This window comes from Xenopus tropicalis, chromosome 10 (assembly GCF_000004195.4).
Source record: "Xenopus tropicalis strain Nigerian chromosome 10, UCB_Xtro_10.0, whole genome shotgun sequence".
In the NCBI taxonomy this organism is placed as follows: domain Eukaryota; kingdom Metazoa; phylum Chordata; class Amphibia; order Anura; family Pipidae; genus Xenopus; species Xenopus tropicalis.
Genome location: NC_030686.2, coordinates 15,719,710 through 15,746,212, shown reverse-complemented (window position 1 = coordinate 15,746,212; position 26,503 = coordinate 15,719,710). Strand labels below are relative to the sequence as shown.

The following is a 26,503-nucleotide window of genomic DNA, read 5'->3' as shown; positions in this document are numbered from 1 at the left end:
GCTACTAAAAAAGTCATCTTTATAAACAGAGGAAATGGGTGTAAATGGAATTCAGAGTTTTTGCTCTGGAAGAAGACACAGGACCCCCCTAGGCCTGACCCGAGCGTGTATCTTACTGCAGAAGATAAAAGCAGTGTCTGACAATAAAGGGCATTTCTTTGCAAGCTATTCTGTGCCCATGGCAGAATCCATGGCACACACATGAGGCAGTCAGTTTCTCACCTATTTTCATGAAAAGCTCTGTCTATGATCTGAATGAATTACCTAGTGTGGGGGAGGGAGGCTGGGTGCTTAGAATCGCCCCCACCACCACCTCGGAGACCTCTTCTGGTTATTATCAGCGTCTGCAAAACAAAGCAATGTGTCGTTTTGGCTAACACTACTACATTTCCACGTGGGTTGCACTTTTACACAATAGCTGGCTGAGAGGATTGTGCACGCATGGCACACTTGGGTACTGTCACACTGTAACAATGTGATTTGGATTTAAGTAAATGTGTTTGATGTGCAGATAAATCTCTTGTGGGTGCATCACCTTGCACTGTTTTAACAATACCAGGGACTTCACCAATATGGTGGCTGCCCTCACCAGGCTTCTGACCATGAGCTTGAAGACAACAGTGGCACCATAAGTGGCAGTTCCGGGCTCAGTTAGCAGCTTTTCCCCTTTGCATTCAGCCATAGTCCAAGTGTGCAATACAGTCCCCCATGAATGGTGAGCAATATGGCACTACCTTTGAACTAACACAAGTAACTAAATGTAGGACATTCATGCACTGCAGCCTAATAGTGGATAAGCCTCAGTACAGTATGTAGCCCAGTGTCCTAGGATGAAATGTGACTAGAAACAGAGCTAGAGTGCAGATGCCCTCCAGGGCTCACGTTGAGTTTTACAAAAGAAAATTAGATAAGGGATGAGCCCATGTGGGTCTTGGCCTGTAGAATTTCCAACAGCAGGAATGCATGCCTATGGCAGTGACAGATTGCTCACATGAAGCACAGACCCTAAAATGCAGTCTTATTGAGCCACATGACCTTTTAATCCTGAGGACAGAAACATGCTCTGAGTCTGACCCCACTGGCACAGAGCCATACAGTTGAGCAAGACCTTCATTTTCATACAGTTCCCAGGGGGCACCTTCAGCCAGCCATAGATGCTCCAACATCCAAAGGCAGTGGCAGCTGCCTGCAATTGTGGCTGAATAACAGCTGAAAGGTTGCAAATAGCACATTGGTGGTTAATCTGTGTCTGTAAAAGTCACTGTACGAGTTCTTGCACGCAGGCAGGTAAAGGTGTGTTTGTGTGTGCTACAGTGTGGTTACCAGGATTCATTTTGCCAAACCACTTACTTTTTTCTCCTCAGTAAAATATTAACTTAGAGCTTCCTAAAGGCAATATGTAAAGTTACCCAGTATGTAGTGTGATGGGGAATGAGCCCAGAGCAAGGCACATGTCCTACACGCAGTATAATGAGGGGAAACACAAGAGGCATGTAGCCCAGGGGCAGAGGGGGAGGAGGGGCAGGCAGGGCAGGCATGAAAGAAAGAAGAAAAGGAACAGCTCAAAGTCTGCAGAGCACATGGAAGAGCAATTAGGGGATGGAATTCTGTGAATTAGTAAGTAAGAGGGCAGGGAAAGGGAGGAGATAGGGAGAGGGCAAATGGGGGTGGGTAGAAGGCCAGGAAAGAGGAGAAAATGGGTCTGGAATAAATGTGAATGCAGTGTACAAAGTGAGGGTGGAAACAGATTGGAGAGGAATAATAGAAAAGGTGTGAGTGGGCAGTAAAGAATTAACAGAGGGAGGCAGGAGAAGGCTGGCAGAGAATGGGTGGGCATAGGTAGGAAAGGGCAGTATGGGTACAGGTAGGCAGATAAGGAGGGTGGTTGTAAGAAAGTGTATGCAAAGTGGGTGGGAAAAGGAAAGAAAGGCAGGCAGAGAATGTTGGCATTGGAAGGTAGAGAGTACAGCAAGGAGATGGCAGAGTGGGCAGGCACAGATGATGGTAGGAAGGGTCAAGCAGAGAAGGTGGGCATAGGTAGGAAAGGGCAGTATGGGTACAGGTAGGCAGATAAGGAGGGTGGTTGTAAGAAAGTGTATGCAAAGTGGGTGGGAAAAGGAAAGAAAGGCAGGCAGAGAATGTTGGCATTGGAAGGTAGAGAGTACAGCAAGGAGATGGCAGAGTGGGCAGGCACAGGTAGAAGGAGGCAGAGAGAGGATGGGCACAGGTAGGCAAGGCAAGGCAGAGCTAGGGTTGGGGTAGCAGGGTGTGCACATATAGAAAAGGGCAGGGGTGGCACAGGTACAGAGGGGAAGGGCAAAGGGAGTGGAACTGGTAGGAAAAGGCAGAGTGGGCACAAGTAGAGTAGTGCTGACAGAGAAGGTGGCACAGGTAGGACAGGAAGGCAGCGAGGGTGAGTACAGGTAAGGGAGGGCAGGCAGAGAGAGTGAGTGCAGGTAAGAGAGGGCAGGTAGAGAGAGTGAGTGCAGGTAAGAGAGGGCAGGTAGAGAGAGTGAGTGCAGGTAAGAGAGGGCAGGTAGAGTTAGTGCAGGTAAGAGAGGGTGGGTACAGGTGAGAGAGGACAGGCAGAGAGAGTGTGGCTAAGAGAGGGTGGGTAAAGGTGAGAGAGGGCAGGCAGAGACAGTAAGAGAGGGCAGGCAGAGAGAATGAGTGTGGCTAAGAGAGGGTGGGTACAGGTGAGAGAGGGCAGGCAGAGACAGTAAGAGAGGGTGGATACAGGTGAGAGAGGGCAGGCAGAGAGAGGGAGTGCGGGTAAGAGAGGGTGGGTACAGGTGAGAGAGGGTGGGTACAAGTAAGAGAGGGCAGGCAGAGACAGTTAGTGCAGGTGAGAGAGGGCAGGCAGAGAGAGGGAGTGCGGGTAAGAGAGGGTGGGTACAGGTAAGAGAGGGCAGGCAGAGAGAGGGAGTGCGGGTAAGAGAGGGTGGATACAGGTGAGAGAGGGCAGGCAGAGACAGTTAGTGCAGGTAAGAGAGGGTGGATACAGGTGAGAGAGGGCAGGCAGAGACAGTTAGTGCAGGTAAGAGAGGGTGGATACAGGTGAGAGAGGGCAGGCAGAGAGAGGGAGTGCAGGTAAGAGAGGGTGGGTACAAGTAAGAGAGGGCAGGCAAGGAGAGTGAGCACGGGTAAGAGGGGGTGGGTACAGGTAGAGGAGGGCTGGCAAAGACGAAAGAGAAAGGGCAGATGACAAGGGGAGGAGGGGAAGAGAAACAGAGGGAGGAGAGACACAGGAGGAGGGGAGGGGAGGGAAGGCAGTGGGAGGGCAGAGATGAGAAAAGGAGGTTTGTTGCAAAACAGCTCTCTGGAAGTGATGACACCAACAGAAAAACCTTCCAATAACTTCCTATGAGCCGCCCGACAGCAGCAGGAAGGGGAAAGTGCTGAGCGCTCGGTTTGCGCCCCGGGAAACTACAGCCGGAGGATCGCAGCGCAGGGATTGCGCATTGAGAGCAGCTGTACGGGCACAATTATACGGAGAGAGGCTGAACCCCGCTGGGTTTCACTGGGGAATCCGGTTAGTAGTGCTGGACTAGCTGTAGGATAGCGGCTTTGTGCTGTACTTAGCGCCGGGCTTACACGCGTGTTACTGCTACGGGCACACAGGGCTACAGTCTGATAGGCATAGTACTGATACTAACACGAACTCTATAAGCTTGTATAACTGAATAGGGCAACACGTAGAGGATAAATATATACACACAATTTATGTATAAAATGTGCGTGTGTGTATATATATATATATATATATATATATATCAATCCAAATGGTGTCCGCACTCCAAGGCTCAATATTCTGCGGGGTGCATAGCCAAAATTATGTATATACAGAAAATAATCATCTGTGGCCAGCACACCCTTCAATGTTTTATCAAAAATTTATTGAAGATATATCGTTAAAATTGTTTAAAAGTCAAAGTGCAAACAAACTAGCCAACACACACTTTGCGGGGCTGCACAAGTAGCCAACACACACAGCCAAGACTGCACAACTAGCCAACACATGCAGTTCAAGGCTGTGCAACTAGCCAACGCACACTTTGCGGGGCTGCGCAACTAGCCAACGCACGCAGTGCGGGGCTGCGCAACTAGCCAATGCACGCAGTGCGGGGCTGCGCAACTAGCCAACGCACGCAGTGCGGGGCTGCGCAACTAGCCAACGCACGCAGTGCGGGGCTGCGCAACTAGCCAACGCACACAGTGCGGGGCTGCGCAACTAGCCAACGCACGCAGTGCAGGGCTGCGCAACTAGCCAACGCACGCAGTGCAGGGCTGCATAATTAGGAATTCTACATTATATGATTCATTAGGAAGGAGGTTGTTCACACAGAGTATATCCCTCTTGTATATACACAGCATTCCTTCACCTGTGCACAGTAGTGCTGTCTGCTGTTTAACACTCCATGACCTCTCGGGGAGGATTACCTCTACCATCTGGGAGCCCAATGAACATGATGCGGGGACCAAACCCTGGAGCATACAGACCCCCAATGGGGCCTTACCAGGTAACCATTTCCAATAGCAATGTATTGTGCATTTCCATCTTCCCTGTGCTAGATCACTTCATTTAGAATTTAGAACATTGTTTATCCAGTTTTAATTGGGCAGAGTCAGTAGGTCCAAGTTGCTGGGTCTGTTAATAGTGCCTGACTATCACATGCCCGTTTGTAGCATGTGACTAGCAGAATCCAATGGCATGAAAATGATTTACGCCTGAAGCATGATTGTGTTTTATATGCCATAGCTGCATCCAAAGTCAGGCACTAGTGCACAGAACGCTTGCATCTATAGAATTGCACATTGACTGTGCTACTGGCAAGCTGCTACTTCTGGTTTCCAAATCAGACTAAATGCGACTAAATGTTGAGCTGACTGATTTGTGACTTGTGTAGCACACCAGGCCCTTGATCTAATATTTCTAGAGCATTTTTCGGATGCAATTGTGATCTGAAGCAGTCATGTTCAGTTACAGCTCAGGTGACCTATTGAATTGCATCGCAGTTGTACAATCCAAAGGTAAAGTCGTTGGTGTAAATAAAGACTGTGGATGTTTCACTTTCATCCAGTATCTTTCTAAATTCTTTGTGTAATTGTGAAAAATGAGACATAACATCTTCATGTGACAATCAGTGCACATCATTATGGTCCCAGGTAGGCAGGAGGAGAGTATAGATAAGGCCTTGATGGTTGCTAAGCAGGGCCTAGATAATCTAGGATGGCTTGTGTAACCATTCCAAGAATAATATAATAATAGTAATCCTACATTTTATACAATGGTGCATATCATGGTAAACAACTGATCAGTTGATTTAAATCTACTTCACTTTATAATTGTCTTTTCACTGCATGTCACTGTGGTGTGTTCTGGTATCGTTCACTCCTTTTTAATTTTTCATTTTCATACATATTGGTATAGTTCACCAGCAAATGGCATGGTCCGAGTTTGCTGTTGATCAGTGTGGTACAGTTTGGTATAGTTCATCACTGGTTGTTTGGAGTATGGTTGAACTGGTATCATTCACTGCCTTTCAGTGTTGTGCATGCTGGTATAGATCACTTTAGGATGGTCTATTCTGGTAGAGTTCACTGCCTAGGAATGTGGTATGTTCAGGTCTAGTTCAACACCAGTCAGTGTGGTACAACACAGTTAAGTTCACTCTCTGTCAGTGAGGTACATGCAAGTATAGTTCATCACTGGCACCTGATACCATTGGTAGATGTGGTGCATTCTTGTACAGTTCACCATTGGTAGATGTGGTGCATTCTAGTATAGTTCACCATTGGTAGTGTGGTGCATTCTAGTATAGTTCACCATTGGTAGTGTGGTGCATTCTAGTATAGTTCACCATTGGTAGTGTGGTGCATTCTAGTATAGTTCACCATTGGTAGTGTGGGGCATTCTAGAACATGTCCGCACTTCCAAATGTGGTGCATTCTAGAACAGGTCAGCACTGGCAGATGTGGGGCATTCTAGAACATGTCCGCACTTCCAAATGTGGTGCATTCTAGAACAGGTCAGCACTGGCAGATGTGAGGCATTCTAGAACATGTCAGCACTTCCAAATGTGGTGCACTCTAGAACAGTTCACAATTGGTAGATGCGGTGCATTGTAGTACAGGTCACCACTGGCAGATGTGGGGCATTCTACTGACCTCTACTTTTAATTTTAAATTGAATGGCCTTTATGATTGTCAGGTTTTCTCAGTCTCATTTAATTTCAGCCCTTTTAATCTAATTTTAAGATAAAGATCCATAGTGACCTATTAATATGAGGTAATGAGGACCAGAAGTGGCAATCTATAACATAGACTGTGCCTGCTGACCCCTGTCACTGATGGATCCATTGTGAGGGTTAATAATATTATTATTAACATTTATTTATAAAGCGCCAACATATTCCACAGTGCTGTACAATAAGTACCTGAACATTGTAGCCTTAAATATTCATTTCTGCCAGTGGCTACGAGTTAAAAAGGGGGAAATCGTTCATTTCAGGGCTTGTACTTTATGGCCTTATGGCCACAGAAAAGTAAATTTAAATGGTGCCACTTTAGATTCTTTTGAAGAAAAATTAGGACTGTATAAAATAAAGCACATTGGGGTAGGTAGAGTGCCCTGTGCCCTCTCTCATGGAGGCTCCATAGTTCGGCAACAACTTTAGGGCATTCCTGGTCACTCTGGGCAGGGAAACTGTGTTATTCGGCTGCTTTGGCAGGAATGGGGCCTGCAGGTAGGTAACCCACCCTACAACTTCACCACTGACATTGTGGAAAGGGTCACAGTGATTGGCTGCTTAGCCAAGTATCAGGGTCCTTTCAAAGATCTGCCGTGGTTGATGTGTTTTTAACAGCAGTGCTCCGAGGATAGTGGTTATAGAAATGCATAGATCTCACAGCGGCTGCTCTTTGCGACCGTGCTACTTCTTACATCCAGGCTTCACCGTGGCTCCTTCCTCCCTCGCTTTTGTGTTGTTTTTTTCCTGTCTTTACTCTCTCAGCCTCCCCCATTTATCTTGCTCTGTTTACTGCTGTCGCTGCCAAACCACAATCTAAACGGCTCCCTGCAGTACGGATTAAAATGGACCCAACAAGCCAATGGTTGTCTATTCCAGGCATGGCAGGCAGTTGGCTGCTAAACCGCCTAACAGGAAGTTAAAGGGGATGTAAATCCAAAAATAAAAATGTTGCTTAATATAATTTTAAGCAACTTTCCAATATACATTCATTAAAAAAAATGTTTAATGGTTTGAGGCACTTGCAAGGGGACATGATTACTCTGTACAAGTACATTAGAGGGGATTATAGGCAGTTGGGGGATGTTCTTTTTTCCCATAAAAACAATCAGCGCACCAGAGGTCCCCCCTTTAGATTAGAGGAACGGAGCTTCCATTTGAAGCAGCGTAGGGGGTTCCTCACGGTGAGGGCAGTGAGGTTGGGGAATGCCCTTCCTAGAGATGTGGTAATGGCAGATTCTGTTAATGCCTTTAAGAGGGGCCTGGATGAGTTCTTGAACAAGCAGAATATCCAAGGCTATTGTGATACTAATATCTACAGTTAGTACTAGTGGTTGTATATATAGTTTATGTATGTGAGTGTATAGATTGGTAGGTGTGGGTTGTGTGTGCTGGGTTTACTTGGATGGGTTGAACTTGATGGACTCTGGTCTTTTTTCAACCCTATGTAACTATATATGAAAGTTATGTGTATTGTAAATGCTATCAAAAGCACTATCAGTCTGTCCTCTGGTTTTGACTCTGGGGAAAAAATGTAGCAGACATCCATTCTTTTCCAGTTCTGCTAATCAGCTGGCTTGTGCTATATTGTTTCAGGAGTCAGAACCAGCAGTGCAGAGAGTAGATAGATGCCATCACTGTTTAGTGGCTGCAGGGCCGCTGCTGGCCAAATGGGTGCCCTAAGCAGAAATTTACTTTTGTGCCCCCTCCCCCAAATATTACGGAAGTAAAAATAAAATAATAAAAAAAAAAACACCTACTATAGGGGCCCCATACACCGTGCCCCCATAGACAATGCCCCCATAGTAAGTGCCCCCAATTGCCCCCATAGATTGATTGAACTATCCGGGACCGCGGGATGCGCTATAAAAACCGGTGGGACAGTGTTGGGGGGGTATGTTATAATATATAAAAACGATTTTTTTGAGCAGCTGGGATGGTGCCCCCCTGGGAGTTGGTGCCCTATGCAGACTGAGTACTCTGCTTATAGGGAGCGGCGGCCCTGAGTGGCTGCATCCTTCTCTGGACTGTGTTCAACTTTCTCTTCTGACCCCCGTGACCCACTTATGACTGATGAAAAGACAGTTTGGGTGGGACGGGGCAGGAGTTGCTGGAGTATGAAGATAGCATAATGCAAAAGAAATAGCCCGTTCCTCTTTCTGTGTATAGAGCGACTTGTGTGTTTGCAGTCATGCTCGGCAGCACTCCCACATTAGTAACACTGGTGGAACAGCCGTTTCCCAGCATGCACTGCGCAGGCTTGAGGGAGGAAACTTGTCTTTCAGGCTAGGTGAGGCAGTAACTCTGGGCACCTGGAGGGGGTGGGAGAAGCGGGGGATTAAGGTGGAGGGGATACAAAGGGAGGTCTGAATAGGCAGCAGAAAGGTGCAGAGGGGGAGGTGTATGGGCAAACCTCTGTACAAACAACGCCTGTAGGATGTGTATAGTCGCTGATTGGAGAGATTTCCCACAGCTTAGTTAATCATGCCCCAGTATGTACTATCAGTGCAAAATGAATGTCTGAATAAAACTACAACTTCCAGCATCTGCCAACAATGAAACGGCTAGAACAAATGAAATTCTGCCTGTATTAAGTTTTACTCTCCATATGCTCAAAGATTAATTGTGTCCGCTTGGTAAATGCCCAACTGGCAATTTAATCCTATTAAGGTGGCTGCCAACTGGCTATGCCCCTTTGAATAATAGAGTGTTGATTCATTTTACAATCAGGATATAATACCTATTTCTATAGATCGGGTTTCGAGGAGAGTAGAATTGCTGCCATACAAGGGCCACTGGTGCCACCGCGCTGTGACTCACACCCTAGGGGCAGGGCACACTATTACTGAATGTGCCAGGAACTGAGGCAGCTTATCCTTATCTTTATTTCCCTGGCTGCCAGTACCTGCTCTCCTACTGCCCTTAGTCCTAGTATCCCCACCACTACTATAGACACCATTTCTCCCTACTATACCTGCTATCCCACAGCCCCAGTCCCTTCCCAGAGGCTATTATCCCCACTGCTACTATAGGCACTATCTCTCTCTACTATACCTGCTATCCCACAGCCCCAGTCCCTTCCCAGAGGCTATTATCCCCCCACTGCTACTATAGGCACCATCTCTCCCTACTATACCTGCTATCCCACAGCCCCAGTCCCTTCCCAGAGGCTATTATCCCACTGCTACTATAGGCACCATCTCTCCCTATTATACCTGCTATCCCACAGCCACAGTCCCTTCCCAGAGGCTATTATCCCCCACTGCTACTATAGGCACCATCTCTCCCTACTATACCTGCTATCCCACAGCCACAGTCCCTTCCCAGAGGCTATTATCCCACTGCTACTATAGGCACCATCTCTCCCTACTATACCTGCTATCCCACAGCCCCAATCCCTTCCCAGAGGCTATTATCCCACTGCTACTATAGGCACCATCTCTCCCTACTATACCTGCTATCCCACAGCCCCAGTCCCTTCCCAGAGGCTATTATCCCCCACTGCTACTATAGGCACCATCTCTCCCTACTATACCTGCTATCCCACAGCCACAGTCCCTTCCCAGAGGCTATTATCCCACTGCTACTATAGGCACCATCTCTCCCTACTATACCTGCTATCCCACAGCCACAGTCCCTTCCCAGAGGCTATTATCCCCCCACTGTTACTATAGGCACCATCTCTCCCTACTATTCCTGCTATCCCACAGCCACAATGCGTTCCCAGAGGCTATTATCCTTACTGTTGTTACAGTCACCATGTTACAATACTTCTTTTACATGGGGGGGGGGGAGTTTTGGTATACCCCCTTTGTCATATTCATATTTGGTGGGGCACAATTTGTTGTGTTAACCTAGGAATATAAATGGAAACTGTACAGCTTTAATACAGGTTATGCCTGTCTGGATAAGGTGTATTCATAGCTATAGTATGCACATCTATTTACAGCAATTTACCTGTTTCTGTATCTGACTGAGTAGAAATAACCCCTGGAGAGCAATTACAGAAAAGTGCTTTCTGGTACTTTTCCTTTAGAAACATGTATATCCTTACTTATTCCTCATGAGATTTATTCCCTCAAATTTGCTTCTTTCCAGAGACCAGGTATGCTTCCAGGCTCCCGAATGCCAATGCCTGGCATGCATATGGGCTCCCCCATGCTTCCTCCATATGGTGGGGGTTCTCCTATGAGACCTGCCATGAATCCAATGATTATGGAGCCATTTAGGAAGAGGCTGCTCACCCCATCAGGACACCCTGGGCCGAGCCATCGTAGGGGGTAAGTAGCTTGAACCAAGAGAATGATAGAAAACTAAAATATCAATGTCTGTATTATTTCAATCAAACAATGGAATACAATGTCTGTATTATCTCAATCAATCAATGGAATACATTTGGTGTAATATTTTCTTTTTGCAGAGTAAAGAGAAGAAAGATGGCTGACAAGATCTTGCCACAGAGGGTAGGTTCTTTCTCCTGGTTTCCACATTTTGTATGGCTTCTGCCTATGTCATCTGAAATGTATTAACCACAAGTTCTTCACTGTGTCTAGATCCGTGAACTGGTGCCAGAGTCTCAGGCCTACATGGACCTCTTGGCATTTGAGAGGAAGTTGGATCAGACTATAGCTAGGAAGCGGATGGAGATCCAAGAGGCCATCAAGAAGCCCCTTACGGTAGGGATATTGACTTAGAGAGGTATAGGCAAGGGCAATGGGCAGATAAATAGGGCAGGAGGTGGCCAGGACAAGGGAGAAGAGTTGAGTGGGAAGGAAAGGACACCAATGGCACAATGAGTAAAAGGCATATGGAATTGGAATTTCACAAAGAAGGGCCAAGACAGATGTAGAAGCAGCCTGTAAATGCTGCAAGCTGATTGTTTGTTCCTGCTTTTTCTACAGCAGGGTTGACCAACGTATGGCCTTCTAGTTGTTCAGCTACAACTCCCAGGGACACCAACACAGTGACTACATACTGTAATGTTGTTCTGTTCTGTCTGCAGCAAAAACGCAAGCTAAGGATTTACATCTCCAACACATACACTCCAGCCAAGCCCGACGGGGAGGAGAGCGAAAGAGTCAGCTCTTGGGAGCTCCGAGTGGAAGGGAAGCTTCTGGAAGACGTGAGTCTGATCTGCCATTGAGCAGCGTATTAAAGATAATCACCACTGTTACAATTAGTGTTACCAGCAATTGCAAGTACTGTCATACCCAACTGGCACTTGTGCAATGAATGCACTGATGGGGGAGTCGAGAGGTTCCTAGACACGGGTCCTTTCATGCCTATATAGAAAATACTACCCTGGTCACACTACAAGGAGCATCTCTGTCTTCTCAGTGAAGGGAATCTCAGCCATAAAATTATGATTGGTTACTGTGCTTTGCAGGGTACCACACTTGAGCAATAAGGAGAGTCGTGGTTGGCCCTTACATCTGGGAAACAGACCACTAAAAGTTACCTGTTACAGACACTAAGCACAGTTTTACAGAACCCTGATCTAGACTAAGATGACAGCTGTGACATTGCATGATGGGAAATTTGGATAAATGCTTGGTACAATTTTCTGACCACTGATAACTTGTATTTTACAGCCCAGCAAACAGAAGAGGAAGTTCTCCTCCTTCTTTAAGAGTCTCGTTATAGAGCTAGATAAAGACCTGTATGGACCGGATAATCACCTGGTGGAGGTGAGCGGAAACAAAATTGTGTAAAAACTATCAGGATGGCTGCGACTGGCATGGACTTGCAGGGGTTAATGCCTCATGCTTTTCTTTTTAGTGGCACAGGATGGCAACCACACAGGAGACAGATGGGTTTCAAGTGAAGCGCCCTGGAGATGTGAATGTGAAGTGCACCTTGCTCCTGATGCTAGACCATCAGGTGAGGAGCTTGGCCTGGGAGCTTGGGCGTATTTTGACTGAAGGTCGGCCAGTGACAGTCCATTTGTTTTTGGGACTGATAGTTCACAGACCTGCTCTATTGGTGTAATAATAACCATGTTACTCTGGGATATAGTTGCAGCTTTTTACACTCTCTATCCTTGTTTCACAGCCCCCGCAGTACAAGTTAGACCCTCGCCTTGCACGCTTGCTAGGGGTTCACACTCAGACCCGTGCCAACATCATGCAGGCTCTCTGGCTCTACATCAAGACCAATAAACTGCAGGACAGCCACGAGAAGGAGCACATCAACTGCAACCGCTATTTCAGACAGGTAGAACTTGGCACCACATTACACCCTGCCTAACTCATGCTGCCATTGGATACCCCTGGTGCCTACTGTAACAGTTTTCAGCCCATGACTTCACCCAAAATGTGTGCTATGGGTATAGTAACTTTCTTCTCTTTACCAGTCTCCCCTATTAGTAATGTCTCCATGTTTTCTGACTTCAGATTTTCAACTGCATGCGCATGAAGTTCTCTGACATTCCAATGAAGCTGGCGGGTTTGTTACAGCACCCGGACCCCATCATTATTAATCATACCATCAGGTGAGAGTGCCTCATTTATTCTTTCCCACCCCTGAATCGGGAGTATTTCAACCCTGACACCATGAGTTTGAGGGGATTTCAGCTACATCTCATCTCCTTTTCCTGTTAGTGTGGACCCCAATGACCAGAAGAAGACTGCATGTTATGATATAGAAGTTGAGGTTGATGACCCTCTAAAGGGTCAGATGAGCAATTTTCTGGCTTCCACCACCAACCAGCAAGAGATTGCTAACCTGGATTCCAAGGTAAGTTTCCAGGCTTGTGCCTGAGGAGTCCTACAGCAGAAGACAAGGGTGGCTTGGCCTAATTATGTGCAGCCATGGGGCCTGATATTTTGTCTTTTTCCCTTATTCAGATCCATGAGACCATAGAGTCTATTAATACGCTGAAGACCCAGAGAGATTTCATGTTGAGCTTCAGCAACGACCCTCAAGAGTTTATTCAGGACTGGCTTAAGTCCCAAAGCAGGGACCTCAAGGTAATTTGTGCTTCACTTCTGTGTCTGTGCATTTATAGGGGGAAATCCAAACATCTGCAGAGAGAGCAGCTTTATTAGAAGTTTGTCCTTTATAACAAATAGTAATGCAATAGTAATGCAATATCATGTCAGATCCAGGTATGGGACCTGTTATCCAGAATGCTAGGGCCTAAGGTTTTCTGGATAAGGGATCTTTCTGTAATTTTATTTGTTTATAATGTCTATGGGAGATTGGCTTTCTGTAATTTAGAACATTCTGGATGGATCTCATATCTGTACTTGCCCTGACCATTAAAGGGGCGGTTAAATTGTAGTATGTTATAAAATGTCCTATTCAAAGCAACTTTGCAATTGGTCTTTATTATTTATTTTTATAGCATTCAATTATTTGCCTACTATTTTGCATTTTCCAGCTTTCAAATGGGGGTCACTGACCCCAGCAGCTAAAAAAAACTTTTAGCGCTATTGTTACTTTTTAATTTCTCTCTTTCTACTCAGTGCCAGCACCTCACTTCCTGGCTGCTAAGGTAAACAAGGCCCTAGCAACCAAATAGCTGATTAAATTCCATACTGAAGAGCTGCAGAGTAAAAAGCTAAATAACTGAAAAACCAAAAATAATAAGCCTATTGCAAATAGTCTCAGAATATCAATGTCTATGTCATAGTAAAAGTTAATTTAAAGGTAAACTACCCCCTTCAATATTATATTTCCATAATATTATGGAATAATATTTAATATAACAGGCAGGCACATGTCCGGACAACTGCAGTAGTAGACTGGAAGTAGTTTATGTTGTGTAAATGAACTATAGTTTATTATAAATCTCCCTAAAAATCATGTAACTAGCCTTACGCATTTTGTGCCTCCTGCTGGCAGTTCCGAATCCTTGTAGTTACTGGCTTTGTCACTAGGGGCATAGCAACGCTGTTCTCCTATTGGCTTGTAAGACTGGTAACTGATTGGTGAGCTGGTTCTGTTTTTATATAGATCATGACGGATACAATGGGCAACCCAGAGGAGGAGAGACACACTGAGTTCTATCAGCAGCCATGGGCACAGGAAGCTGTGGGAAGACACATCTTCTTTAAGGTGGGTACTTAGCTGCCCCCCCTGGTGGGTACAAGAGCTTGCTGGCATCTGTATAATCCAGATAACCTGTTCTCAATGTTCCTTTTGCAGGTGCAGCAACGGAGGCAAGAACTGGAGCAGGTTTTGGGGCTCCGTCTCACCTAATCCTAAGCCAGAACCAGTAACCTATACATTCCATATTGTTTGTGTCCTTTCCCCCTACCCTGTCTTTATCAACTCCACAAAGTCTTTAGGGAAGTTGTAATTTCTCAGGTACGACATTCCAATCAACTCCCTATGTTTTAAATCACTGCCCCGTTTCAAGATGCACCTTCCCTGTGCTCCAAAATTATATTCCAGACCCTTAAAGGTTAAGAAAAAATTAAGTGTCACCAACTGGTAAATTCCCTGCTTGGGCTGTACCATTTAGTGATGCCCTCTTTACATGCTGGGTTCAATTAAGACCTGTAGTCTTGGACATTTTGCATGAGAATTAGGCCTTTAATGGTTTTTGCATTGCAAGTGTGATCCAGAACTTGGGGCATTTGTCTAACCCAGCTTGCCAAGATGGCAGTGTCATCTGGTACAGCAGCACTGTAGGGATGCTGCCAATCGGAATCAACTGGTGACTGGTGTCAAGTGGGAAAAGCCCCCCTACATAATCAGTAGGTAATACAAATTTGACTTTCCTTGTCCTTGAACGCCTTGTGGCCTACATATGGTTGCATAGCAGGGGGCTGCCATATTGCTTGCGTCCAATAGTTCCCTTAAGTAGATCGGTATAAAATAAAGCACCACCACCAATAAATAGGCAGATAATCATATAAAGGATGTGGTACACTAGGGCCAAAGCTGCTCCGATACCCTACCTTCTTGCTCCATGCCATTTTATTAAATGAGAACTCAGGAATCCCCCTTCCCCAAACAGTCCCATTTAGGTGTGAGTGTAAGTCACTACTGGCATGGCTTCTACCAAACAGATATTCTTGTTCTTGTATGTTAACATGTTTATTTGCAAACACTATTTGCACTATATGTTATGAGGTGGGGGGGAGAGGTGACTGCTGTTTTTCTGCTTGGGGAGGGTAAAGAACTGCTTCAGCCAAAAGGAAAATGTAGGCATTGTTTTGGGTTCATGTATCCTTGTGCATGCTATATTATATTTAAAGAGACTTTGCACTAGTTAATATCACCAGCAGCGGCAGCGTGCCTTCTTTGACAAAGAGCATTACCTGGCATTCTGCTCAGTTAGTCTATAACCAGTCCTTTGTATATGGAATGACCCCCTTTGACAATAGGATAATGTCTGTGGGGACGGGGACGTGGGGTTGCTATGAATGTGATTCAGGGGTAGCCGGGTTGCAGCTAATAGCCATATGGTTTTATTTCCTCAGGGCAATTTTCCCATTTATCTATGCATAAAACCTAGTTTGGGACCAAATTCACATATTCTGTGCCACTAAGCGTGCATATCAGGGGGTTTTTAAAGGGCAAGTGACACCAATAAATGAAAATACACATTCATTCTACAAAAAGTAATTTGGGGGCAGACCCTGAATATGTATTTTCTAAGGCTACACTGAAGACAATAAACTTTAAAAAAACAAAATATGGAAGTAAATATTTCATTTACTGTTTGGTGTAGCTTGTCCTTTTAATGTGGAAGAGTGTGCGCTATATATGTTCTACAGTTTCTTAATGCTTGTTAAAATTTATTGTTGACAGATTGTATACCAGATATTGCCAAATTGTGTGTTGCAGCTGCTGCCGAACTACCCAGTATCTGACGCTGGTGAGGCGTTGGCTACAGTTCTGCAGCATCTAAAGAGTCACAGGCTACTTTAAAAAAAAAAAATCTGAAACGATCTTGCAAGTTATTTGGATGCCTGTGTGTCCCTGCCCCCTGCAATATGCATTTTAATCACACAAGCCATGATCATACCTATGCTGTTTACAGACATAGCGCTTGGGGAGCTGGGGCTGAATGTACTTCAACATTAAATGTTTTTGTTGGCACAAATGTTTCAATGTTTAATAAAAATAAGTTTTTTTTAAGTTTGTTTTTTTGTATTTATTTCACATGAGATAACATACACATATCCGTTACAAAACCAAAATCCCGCCGTACTAAATGCCCAATGGAATAGTCTAATTTATAGAGAAAGCGTGGTCTCCTAGAATAATAGGCTTCAGGGTGCTTCCATATTGTGGCTCCCAGCATTCCCTGTTAGCAAAAAAAAAACTGGAAAGCCAGGTGTTAAAGATCTTTAGATTACAGGAGTTTGTGTTGAGTTTTCTGATAATTTACTGCGAGCCTTGTTGGGAACGCTGGGTTTAATAATCAAAACAGGCTGACATTGCAGGGCTTCAGCTGGGAGCAGAGTGTAATGGGAACCGAAAAAAAAAATCACTTCCACAGCTTCTTAATGGACATGTTCTTCTCGCTGTCTTTCTGCATCACCTGGTACAAGAAAGATAAGAGATTCATGGTTAAAATGCAGCACTTTAAAGGGGTGAGATCCAAACCGGCTTTTGTACAGCATTTTATACTCTGTGGAGAAAATGCACTAAACCAGTGATCCCCAACCAATGACTTGTGAGCAACATTTTGCTTACCAACCCATTTGATTTTGCTCCCAGTGAAATAAAGCAGGTGCTCAGTTTAGAATTTCTGGCTTAAAGGCAAATTTTGGTTGCATAAAAACCAGTTGTACTTCCAAACAGAGGCTCCTGTAGACAGCCAGTCCTCCTAGGCACTAGCAAATAGCCAATCATAGCCTTTATTTTGGACCCCCAGGAACATTTTTCTCTCAAACTCTTTCTACATTTGACCTACATTACACCAAACCAATCTGAACCCAATATGCACAACCCCCCCTATAAATAAAATCCCTTTTGTATAGCATTAAAGTCATTTTACAGGTTGGGCCCTTCTGTACTACAGCCTAGGAGAATTACTTTCAGTACATATTGTTTTTATATTGAGCCTATCTAAAAACCTTCATAGGTGTGGGACCTGTTATACAGAATGCTTGGGACCTGGGGTATTCCGGATCAGGAGTAATTTGGATCTACTGAAAAAAATATTTAAACATTTAATAAACCCAATAGGATTGTTTTGTTACCAATAAGGATTAATTATAGCTTAGTTAGGACTACATACAAGGTACCATTTCTATATTATAGAGAAAAAAGTAATTTTAATCAAATCATATTTTAAAAAATTAAGTCCAGGCAGACAGCCTTCCTGTAATTCTCAGCTTTCTGAATAAAGGGTTTCTGGGTAACAAATCCCATATCTGCACTAGTTACCCAGGATGTCAGCTTTTCTAGTGGGCCTGAAGAGGTTCAGTTAGACAGTAAATTTGTGACTCTTACCTTTGCTACAGCCATTTCAAAGTCTTCTTGTGTGACGTGCACCCTCCTCTCGCGAAGAGCATACATCCCCGCCTCTGTGCACACCCCCTATAAAATAAATTAAATCACAATTAATTGGGCAAGTGATGTACCAAAATATTTAAAGCAAGGTTCTCAGATCTGAAGTCTGGCAGCTCCCATCGTCCTCTAACAAGATCCAACACAAAAACTGTGCCAGTGAACTCTCAGACAGAGCTGAATTTATAAATACAAGCACCAGACAAATGAATAAGAACTGCTGTGAAATGCAGTTAGCCTTTCTTTCTAGCAACAAATAAAGGATTTGGTGTCATTAATGGATTTAATTATCAGGGAATAGAAAAGGGTAGAAAATCCTTCATAGGAATATAAAAAGCAACATTTGTTATCTGCAAGAGCTTTACAGGAAAAGCCTCTGCAGGAGGGAGAGTTACAGTTGTACATGAACTCAGGCACTAAAGGATTGTTTGTGCAGAAATGCCCACATCTGGATTACGATCACATCCAAGCAAGGAGAGAGGGTGGGTCTGAATCTGGCAGATCCGCATTGCATGCCTCCATCTGCAGTCCATTAATCCGCTATTGCTGGCTTACAATAGGACACGTCACAACTGTCTGACTCTTGCAACAGTGCCGTAGCTTGCTTGCAGTGTAGTGGGTAATTGTGTACGGACTGTACATGCCCTGCTTTACTTTATGTGTTGTTGAAGTTACACATTAGTCACTAGGCTAATTACTGCTTCTGTGTTGTATCACAGACATATATAAAGTAACATCAGTTCTGTCTATAAACATTTGCAAATAAACTGTGCCATTTTTCATCACTACTAAGAGAGGTTACTATGAGCCCAGAACCTTTCCTATCTACATATTTAGGGCAATATTAGAGCTGTCATGTTGCATGCCACAAACCTCAGTAGAACAACATTCCTATTGTGAGCAAGTGTTCTAGGTGCTCACAAATTATGTCCAATCAGCTTGAGGTCTGTAATTCCTGCTTTCTTGCCCCCAAAACCCAGAATAGACATGGACATACCTTCACTTCAGCCCCTGATGCCCCAGGCATCAGTTCTGCTATTTTACGCAGGTTGATCCCACGAGTCAAGTTCATTTTTCTTGAGTGAATTTTCAGGATGTCCAGACGGGCCTGAGGGATTAAATGGGCAAAAAAGATCCAAATTGGATTGGGAATTTTAAGTGATGCAAAAAAATAAATTAAAAAAAAAAAGTGAAATTGGGTTGGACAGAGAAGGCAAGAATTCAAAGGATGAATAAGATACAGTGACAGGAAGATTCAAGGAGGTAATGCAAGGGGTACTTCACCTTTAAGTCAACTTTCATTATGTTTCAGAAACTCATAGCAAAAATTTTAACTAGGCGCTTTTTTTTTTTTGTTATAGTTTATCTGCCTTTTAATTCTGCATCTTTTTAGCTTTTCACTGACCCTGGCAGCCAAAAATAATATTGCTCTGTAAAGGCTACAATTTTATTACTTTTGTTACTTTTTAACACTTATATTTCTAATCAAGCATGTTCCTATACATATTACAGTCTCTTAATCAAACCACTAATGATTGCTAGGATAAGTTGGACCCTGGCAACCAACTATAGAGCTGCTGAACAAGAAGCTAAAATTCAAAACCCATACAAAAATGAAGACCAACTGCAGTTTGTCTCAGAATACTAAATACTGTCTGCATCTTACTAAAATGTAATTCAAAGGTGAAGTATACCTTTAAACACAAACACCTAATGAAAATAACACAAGACTCCTAATTACACAAGCGAAAGCAGTTGCCGGTGGATCACATTACCTCTTCATTAGGAGGTGGGAATTCTATCTTCCTGTCAATGCGACCTGGGCGCAGCAGAGCAGAGTCCAATATATCGATTCTGTTAGTTGCCATGATTACCTGAAGTTGAAAATTGTTACAAACGTCAGATCTATTAGAAGAAAGGAGCAGTAACCATGGCCATTCTATCAATGTCCGCCATGTTAAATTTCTCCTTGTACCTTTATGTTCTTTGTTGCCTCAAATCCATCCAGTTGGTTAAGCAGCTCAAGCATAGTGCGCTGAACCTCACTGTCTCCTCCTGAGCCCCCCTCGAGCCGAGAGGACCCAATCGAATCAATTTCATCCATAAAGATAATGGAGGGAGCGTGTTCTCGGGCCATAACGAACAACTCACGCACCATACGAGCACCTGCGGGAGTGCCACTGTTAAACTACCTGTTCACAAAAGGATTTTATCCTTGTTCTCAAATATAAAATAATATAAGCTGGTAATGTCCACAAGCCAACTCGTTAGACAAGAGCATGTGTTCCTTATCTTTAGTCATTTTTATGTCATGCACATAAATTATACAGTTCATACATTGGACAAACCTATACCTGTTTAGACCTACAACTACCAGTATCCACAGCTTCAGCTTGACAATTACAACAGCTAGATGACTGTTTAACTTCTTGCTGAAAGAGCAGCAGGGGGTTTCATTTTTGCTAAAAGTACAGGATAGATATAAATAATAACAAGCCTGGCTGCTGTTCTAGTGCCCACCTTCTCCGATGAACTTCTGCACCAGTTCAGATCCAGAGACTCGTATAAATGTGCAGTCTGTGTGATGGGCAACAGCACGAGCCAAAAGAGTCTTTCCAGTACCAGGAGGTCCGTACAGCAACACACCCTAAGGAAAGAGAAATGTTTATTAATCATGCCCTAGTTTACCGTTAACTGTTATCACATTAAATCTCATGCTGTATGGCTCTTAACTTTTAAGCAAATGCACTGTTTACACTTTTTTAAACTTGATTGTTGGTGAGAAGCACTAAGAAATATACTGCAATTGATAAAGTTTTATAGTTGTAGGGGTAACTGCATGTCTAAGCTGAGTTGCAGTTCACCACTATAAATCAGTTTCCAAGCAAAGGCTGTAGCACACTGTTGCTTAACACCTTAGTGGGTAAAACAAAAGATCTGTTGATAGGTTACTAGACATGGTACAAAATGTGTAACGCTTATAGCATTGCCCTCAGAATACTCGCTTCCAGGAAATGCACAGAAAGGAACCATATGGCTATTGAATTCTGACAACCTAACCTTTGCCTCTCTTCATATCAGGGGAGAGAAGGGTAGCACAAAAGCCATGCAGGATCAGCACATGAGTACACATGGCAGTCTTAACCAAAATTCCTGGGCCTTGCAAAGCACTTACTTTTTATGGACTGCTCCTACCTACAACATTTTTGTTTGGTTCACCTGCACCTTTACCCCAGTTGTTTAAATCCCCATTAGCATACAGTCAGTTTGTTACTTCCATACCTTGGGCTGCGCTATACCCAAGGCTTCAAAGAGCTCCGGATGTTTCACAGGCAGTTCAATGACCTCCTTGATTTCCTTGATCTGTTTATCCAAGCCACCAATCATCTCATAGGTGGAGTCTGGTACTTTCTCCACCATCATCAAGGACACTAAGGGATCAACCTTATTGGGCAGGATCTTATGCAGTGTGTAACTGTCATTGCGCAGAGCGACTCGACAGTTTGGTGTGACCTAAGGAAAGTCAGCAACAATCAATTATTTACACTTAATGTCCTTTAGAAACCTAAAACAAACAATACTGTACTCTCTAAAATACAAACATACAAAAGTAACAGTATATTCAAAATACTCACATCATTGATATCAATATTTTTATCAATATCCACAACAAATTTCCCCTCGGGGTGAACCTAAAAAGAAAAAAATATTGGTCATCTGCCTTATTTGTTTGCAATTAACTTACAAAATTGAAGTGTTGATTCCACACACCTTAACCAATACTTTCTTCTTGTCCATAGCTCTGACCACTTCTCCTACGTAGGATCCCTGCTCTTGAAGCAGCTGCAGCTCCTCCCTCAGTAGCCTCACTGATTAAAAAATACTGATGTTAGCCAAGCCCATTAATCAGAGTCAAAATTAAGAGTTAGAGAACAACATCAGAGTTAATAAACACCTTTTGCCCAGTTGCAGTAACCCATAGCATCCAACAAAAAGCATGCTTTTAAACAGGTGACCAGCAAATAATACCTGCTTACTGGTTGCTATTTGTCGTTAAACCTGTACCAAAATTTGCGCCTTTTATTACATAACCCCCTATATAAGATACAGTTATGTTTAAATGCTTGTGAATCCTTTCGAATTTTCAATACTTCTCCCCGAAAATCCTAGAACTAGATAAATTAAAACCCACTTAAACGATAAGCCAAAGTCATATTGGTTGTTCATTTAATTTATAGAGGCAAATGGTCCAAATTTATATATTTGTGTGTGGCAAAAATACGTCACACAAGAAGTACAACTGAACATTTCTTATAACTGTTATCAGTCCTGCAGAACAATCCTTATGGAACAGCTTAACGGAGGAATGTTGGTTAGATTCCCCTTATGAAATGTCTGCTACAGCTCCTTCCAAAACATTCCATTAAGAATAAAATTAAGTCAGGTTTCTGACTCGGCCACTCCAAAACATAAACGTTCTTCTGCTTTAACCTTACTTTGGTTGATGGACATAAACCACTCTTTCTTGAGCTAAAATTTAGTTCATGGACAGATACCATGACATTTTCCTGCAGAATTTGCGGAGACAATTCTGTGTTACTAGTTGAGAGGCAGCAAAGCTAGTCCAAACTGTGATAGTGCCACCAGCATATGGATTAAGGTTCCTATACTGAAATGTAATGTTTGCCTTTCACCCAATATAACACTTTTTATTTAGAAAGTTCTATTTAATTCTTATCTGTCCACAGAACATTCTTTCAGTAGCCTTCTGACTTTTCCGTGCAGGTTTTATGACACTGTAGACAGGCAGCAATGTTCTTTTTGGAAAGTAGTGGCTTGCAACCCAGCCATTCACACCATTGTAGTTCAGTGCTTTCGTGTTGTGCCAGTGCAAAAGAGGCCTATTCTGCCATAGAAGTTGGCCTTGGGTTCTTTGAGACCTCCCAGAGTAGAACATGCTCTTGGCGTGATATTTATTGGCCGTCCACTACTGGGGCAGGTAACAGTGGGGTTGAATTGCCTCCATTTGTGCACTAGATGCCTCACAGCGGACTGGTGGAGTCCACGCTCTTTAGATATAGTTTTGGAGCCTTTTCTGGCTTGGTGAGCTGCAATAACAGTTTGACAGAGGTCTTTAGATTTAAGAAATTACATATTTCAAGAAACCCGAGTTGTTAAGATCAGACTTGCATAACAAAGAGTCAGATTTTTGTTTTTTAACTAAGACATGGCCTCCCCCATTCACATCTGTTTATGGTCCCATTGACTGAAACAGGTCAACTTCCCCTTCAAATGAACTGAGAATCTTAGTGGTTCACATACTTTTTCCCCAAGCACATATGTCACTTTGGATCACATTCTTCAATAAATAAGTGAACAAGTATAACACTTTGTTGAATTTGGTTTTTGTAATCTAGTTTTAGTACTTGTGTGAAAACCAAATAACATTTTAGGTCATATATATGCAGAAATAGTTCAAGCTTTCAAGCACTGCTTTCTTCTACAAATCTATGAGCGTCATTATATAACTAGCATCTCATCCAACCCAATAATGTAACGGCCATACCTTTAGCGTTCAGTTCATTCCTCTGTGCTTGCAGGCGCCTGAGATTCTGACTCTTGTCATTAACAACAAGCTGGGGACAAAAGATGACTGTCAGCTAGAATAACTGTGTGATCAGTAATGCAACAGCACTACTGAATTGGGTCTGGTGGGTATGTAAAGCTGTACACAAGCAGACACAGCATAGATTAGTAGTTATAGTTCTGTTAGTATAAAAAATACCTGTAGATCTTCAATCTTGGACAAGTAATACTGCCTCAGGCCAATACCTCCACGGGACTCGTCCATCTCCATCTGTGCAGGAAACAGCAGATATTGTCAGCGTCATATAACAGGCATAAGGTACTACTGACAATGGGTGGGAGGACAAGGACACGTCAGACTGTAGTGATTAGTGCAATACCCCTCGTCATGCATCATGGCAAGCCTAACATATGTGGGAAATGCACCACCCAATGGTTCAACAATCAGCTTTACTGTAATACAGGTAAGAAAATAAGTAAACACAAAAGAGAGATCACGTGTTATCATTCCCTTTGTCTGGCTAAAATGATTGTATGAGGTATATAAGTGATATTTAATGTTCAGGGATCCCTGAATAGTTTGGGGGGGGGTGCAGGGGGATCCCTGTGATGCTGGAGGGGGGGGGGGGGGGGGGAGTGTGATGCTGGCGTCCCTGGAATCCTGAGGGAGGAGGGACCCTGAAATGCTGCGACAGGAATCCCTGTGACACTATGACAGGGGGACCCTGTGATGTTGGTGGAAGGCTCACCCTGTGATGATGGGGTCCCTGTACTACTGAGGGAAGGGGCTGACCCTCTGATGCTGTGACAGGGGTCCCTGTGATGCTTCCTGATGGGGGGGATCATGTGATGATGGGGTCCCTGTACTGCTGAGGGAGGAGGGACCCTGTAATACAGAGGGAGGAGGGACCCTGTAATACAGAGGGAGGAGGGATCCTGTAATACAGAGGGAGGAGGGATCCTGTAATACAGAGGGAGGAGGGACCCTGTAATGCTGAGGGGAGGGGGGACCATCTGATGCTGAGGGAGGGGTACCTATAACGCTACCTGATGTAGGGACCTACAATGCTGTGCTGAGGAAGGGAGGACCCTGTGATGCTGATGGTGGGAGGGGTCCCTGTAATTCTTCCTGACACAGGGGCCTACCGTTCTGTGGACCCTGTAATGCTGAGGGAGGGCCCTGTGATGCTGAAGGAGGGGGGGCCCTGTGATGCTGAAGGAGGAGGGGCCCTGTGATGCTGAAGGAGGGGGGGCCCTGTGATGCTGAAGGAGGGGGGGCCCTGTGATGCTGAAGGAGGGGGGGCCCTGTGATGCTGAAGGAGGGGGGGCCCTGTGATGCTGAAGGAGGGGGGGCCCTGTGATGCTGAAGGAGGGGGGGCCCTGTGATGCTGAAGGAGGGGGGGCCCTGTGATGCTGAAGGAGGGGGGACCCTGTGATGCTGAAGGAGGGGGGACCCTGTGATGCTGAAGGAGGGGGGACCCTGTGATGATGGGGTCCCTGTGATGCTGAAGGAAGGGGGGGCTGTGATGCTGAGGGAGGGGGGACCCTGTGATACTGAGGGGGGGGGGGAACCCTGTGATGATGGTGTCCCTGTACTGCTGAAGGAGGGGGGACCCTGTGATGATGGGTTCCCTGTGATGCTGAAGGAAGGGGGGGCTGTACTGCTGAAGGAGGGGGGACCCTGTGATGCTATGACAGGGGTCCCTGTAATTCTGAGCGAGGGGGGACCCTCTGATGCTGCGAGGGGGGACCCTCTGATGCTGTGACAGGGGACCCTGTAATGCTCCCTGATGCAGGGACCCTGTGACGCTGGGGTCCCTGTAATGCTGAGGGAGGGGATACTGTGATGAGGAGATACTGTTACGGTGGCTCTGAGTACAGATGAGGGGATAAGTACAGCTGAGGGAGAGGTTAGGGGCCCTTTGGTTCATAGATTGTGGATTCTAGAAGAGATTCCCTTTCGGCTCTGCCCCGGCACCAGGATGTGAATAAAGCCACACAGGGAAACTAGTACAGCCGCCTGCGCTGAAGCCGGACAGAAGGCAGGACTGTATATGGCACTGGGAGTTATTAGGGAAAGGAGAGAGCTTGTCACTCCTGGGTTACTGTACAGCCGGCAGATATGGGTATAAGGGCGGACAGAAACAGCTCCCGCCGCACAGGCGGCCCTATCAGCCATAAGTCCTATAGACCCAGTAATCCTCTGTCCCCGGTACCTGCTCCATCCCGTCCCCCGCCACCTTGTATTCTCCCGGCGGAGCCATTCTTCGCTTTACCGTGACTCAGGACCGGAAGCGACCCAAGCCACACTGAGATTCTGGAAGTGACGTAGGGAACTAGCCGCCGCGGGGTTCACCTTATGTCACCGACACGAACTGAGCAGCGCCATCTGGCTTTGTGGAGTATGTACTGCGCACTTCCGGGTACTTACAGCTCTCAGGGCGTCTGTAATAGAATATTATCTAGTATCCTGGGAGTAGAGATATCGATTATATTTATATAATATTTTGCTTGGGAAAAATTGTTTCCAAAAAGAGTTAATTGCCTGAAAAGCATTTTTTCTGAGCATAAACGCTTGAAAAAATATTAAATCTGAGACGCACCAAAAAATAATAGTTGCCCTTGATAGTGGCAGTGCCTAAATATGTCCCAGTGGGCCCAGCCATGCACAATTGCCCCTCAGCTGGTCTGCCTGTTCCGCCTATAACCTTCCTAATGCCACGACCCTTTAATACCTCCCAACATTTTGAAAACAGAATGAGGGACAAAAATAAATGCTGCGCGCAGCGTGGCAATTTTTTTACCATGCCCATTTTGCAATCATACCCCCTAAATACCACTCCCATTTGACTAAATGGGTTTTGGGGTCCTGTTTTATGTGTTATTACAGTTTTGCTGAAAAAGGTGAAATTGCCCTTTAAGCTGCGAGTCTCAGTTCCCCTAAAGGTGGCCACACACGCGATTTTTCAAGTCGCAAGGATAGTTCCCACCCTCCACAGAAGTTCAGGGCTGAATTGTCAGATATGGAGGTAGAAACAATAGGATTCAATGGCAATATCGGTCGCCTTGCCGAGTCGCCATACATGCACTGAATATCCAGGGTCGGACTGAGCTGCCGGGACACCAGGAAAAATCCCGGTGGGCTCCGGCTCTAGTGGGACCTGGCGGCCCAGACCCAACCCTTGCTGCCCTCCCTC

At 44.8% G+C, this 26,503-nt stretch overlaps 2 protein-coding genes across 2 annotated transcripts; one reads left to right on the top strand and one right to left on the bottom strand.

The window, feature by feature from the left end:
• Positions 1–3,500: 3,500 nt before the first annotated feature.
• smarcd2 (SWI/SNF related, matrix associated, actin dependent regulator of chromatin, subfamily d, member 2) lies at positions 3,501–16,337 on the top strand. Its single transcript, NM_001045802.1, is given in 14 exon segments — positions 3,501–3,532; positions 4,372–4,520; positions 10,347–10,528; positions 10,669–10,711; positions 10,802–10,924; positions 11,251–11,370; positions 11,840–11,935; positions 12,027–12,128; positions 12,300–12,461; positions 12,641–12,738; positions 12,848–12,983; positions 13,094–13,216; positions 14,205–14,306; positions 14,397–16,337. Coding segments are annotated over 13 exon segments (1,443 nt in total). The 5' UTR covers positions 3,501–3,532; positions 4,372–4,418; the 3' UTR covers positions 14,451–16,337.
• On the bottom strand, positions 16,295–25,663 carry psmc5 (proteasome 26S subunit, ATPase 5). Its single transcript, NM_204027.2, is given in 12 exon segments — positions 16,295–16,746; positions 17,664–17,750; positions 18,718–18,828; positions 19,496–19,594; positions 19,696–19,886; positions 20,241–20,367; positions 21,003–21,233; positions 21,356–21,412; positions 21,492–21,589; positions 23,287–23,356; positions 23,506–23,577; positions 25,523–25,663. Coding segments are annotated over 12 exon segments (1,245 nt in total). The 5' UTR covers positions 25,571–25,663; the 3' UTR covers positions 16,295–16,692.
• Between the last annotated feature and the right edge of the window lie 840 nt (positions 25,664–26,503).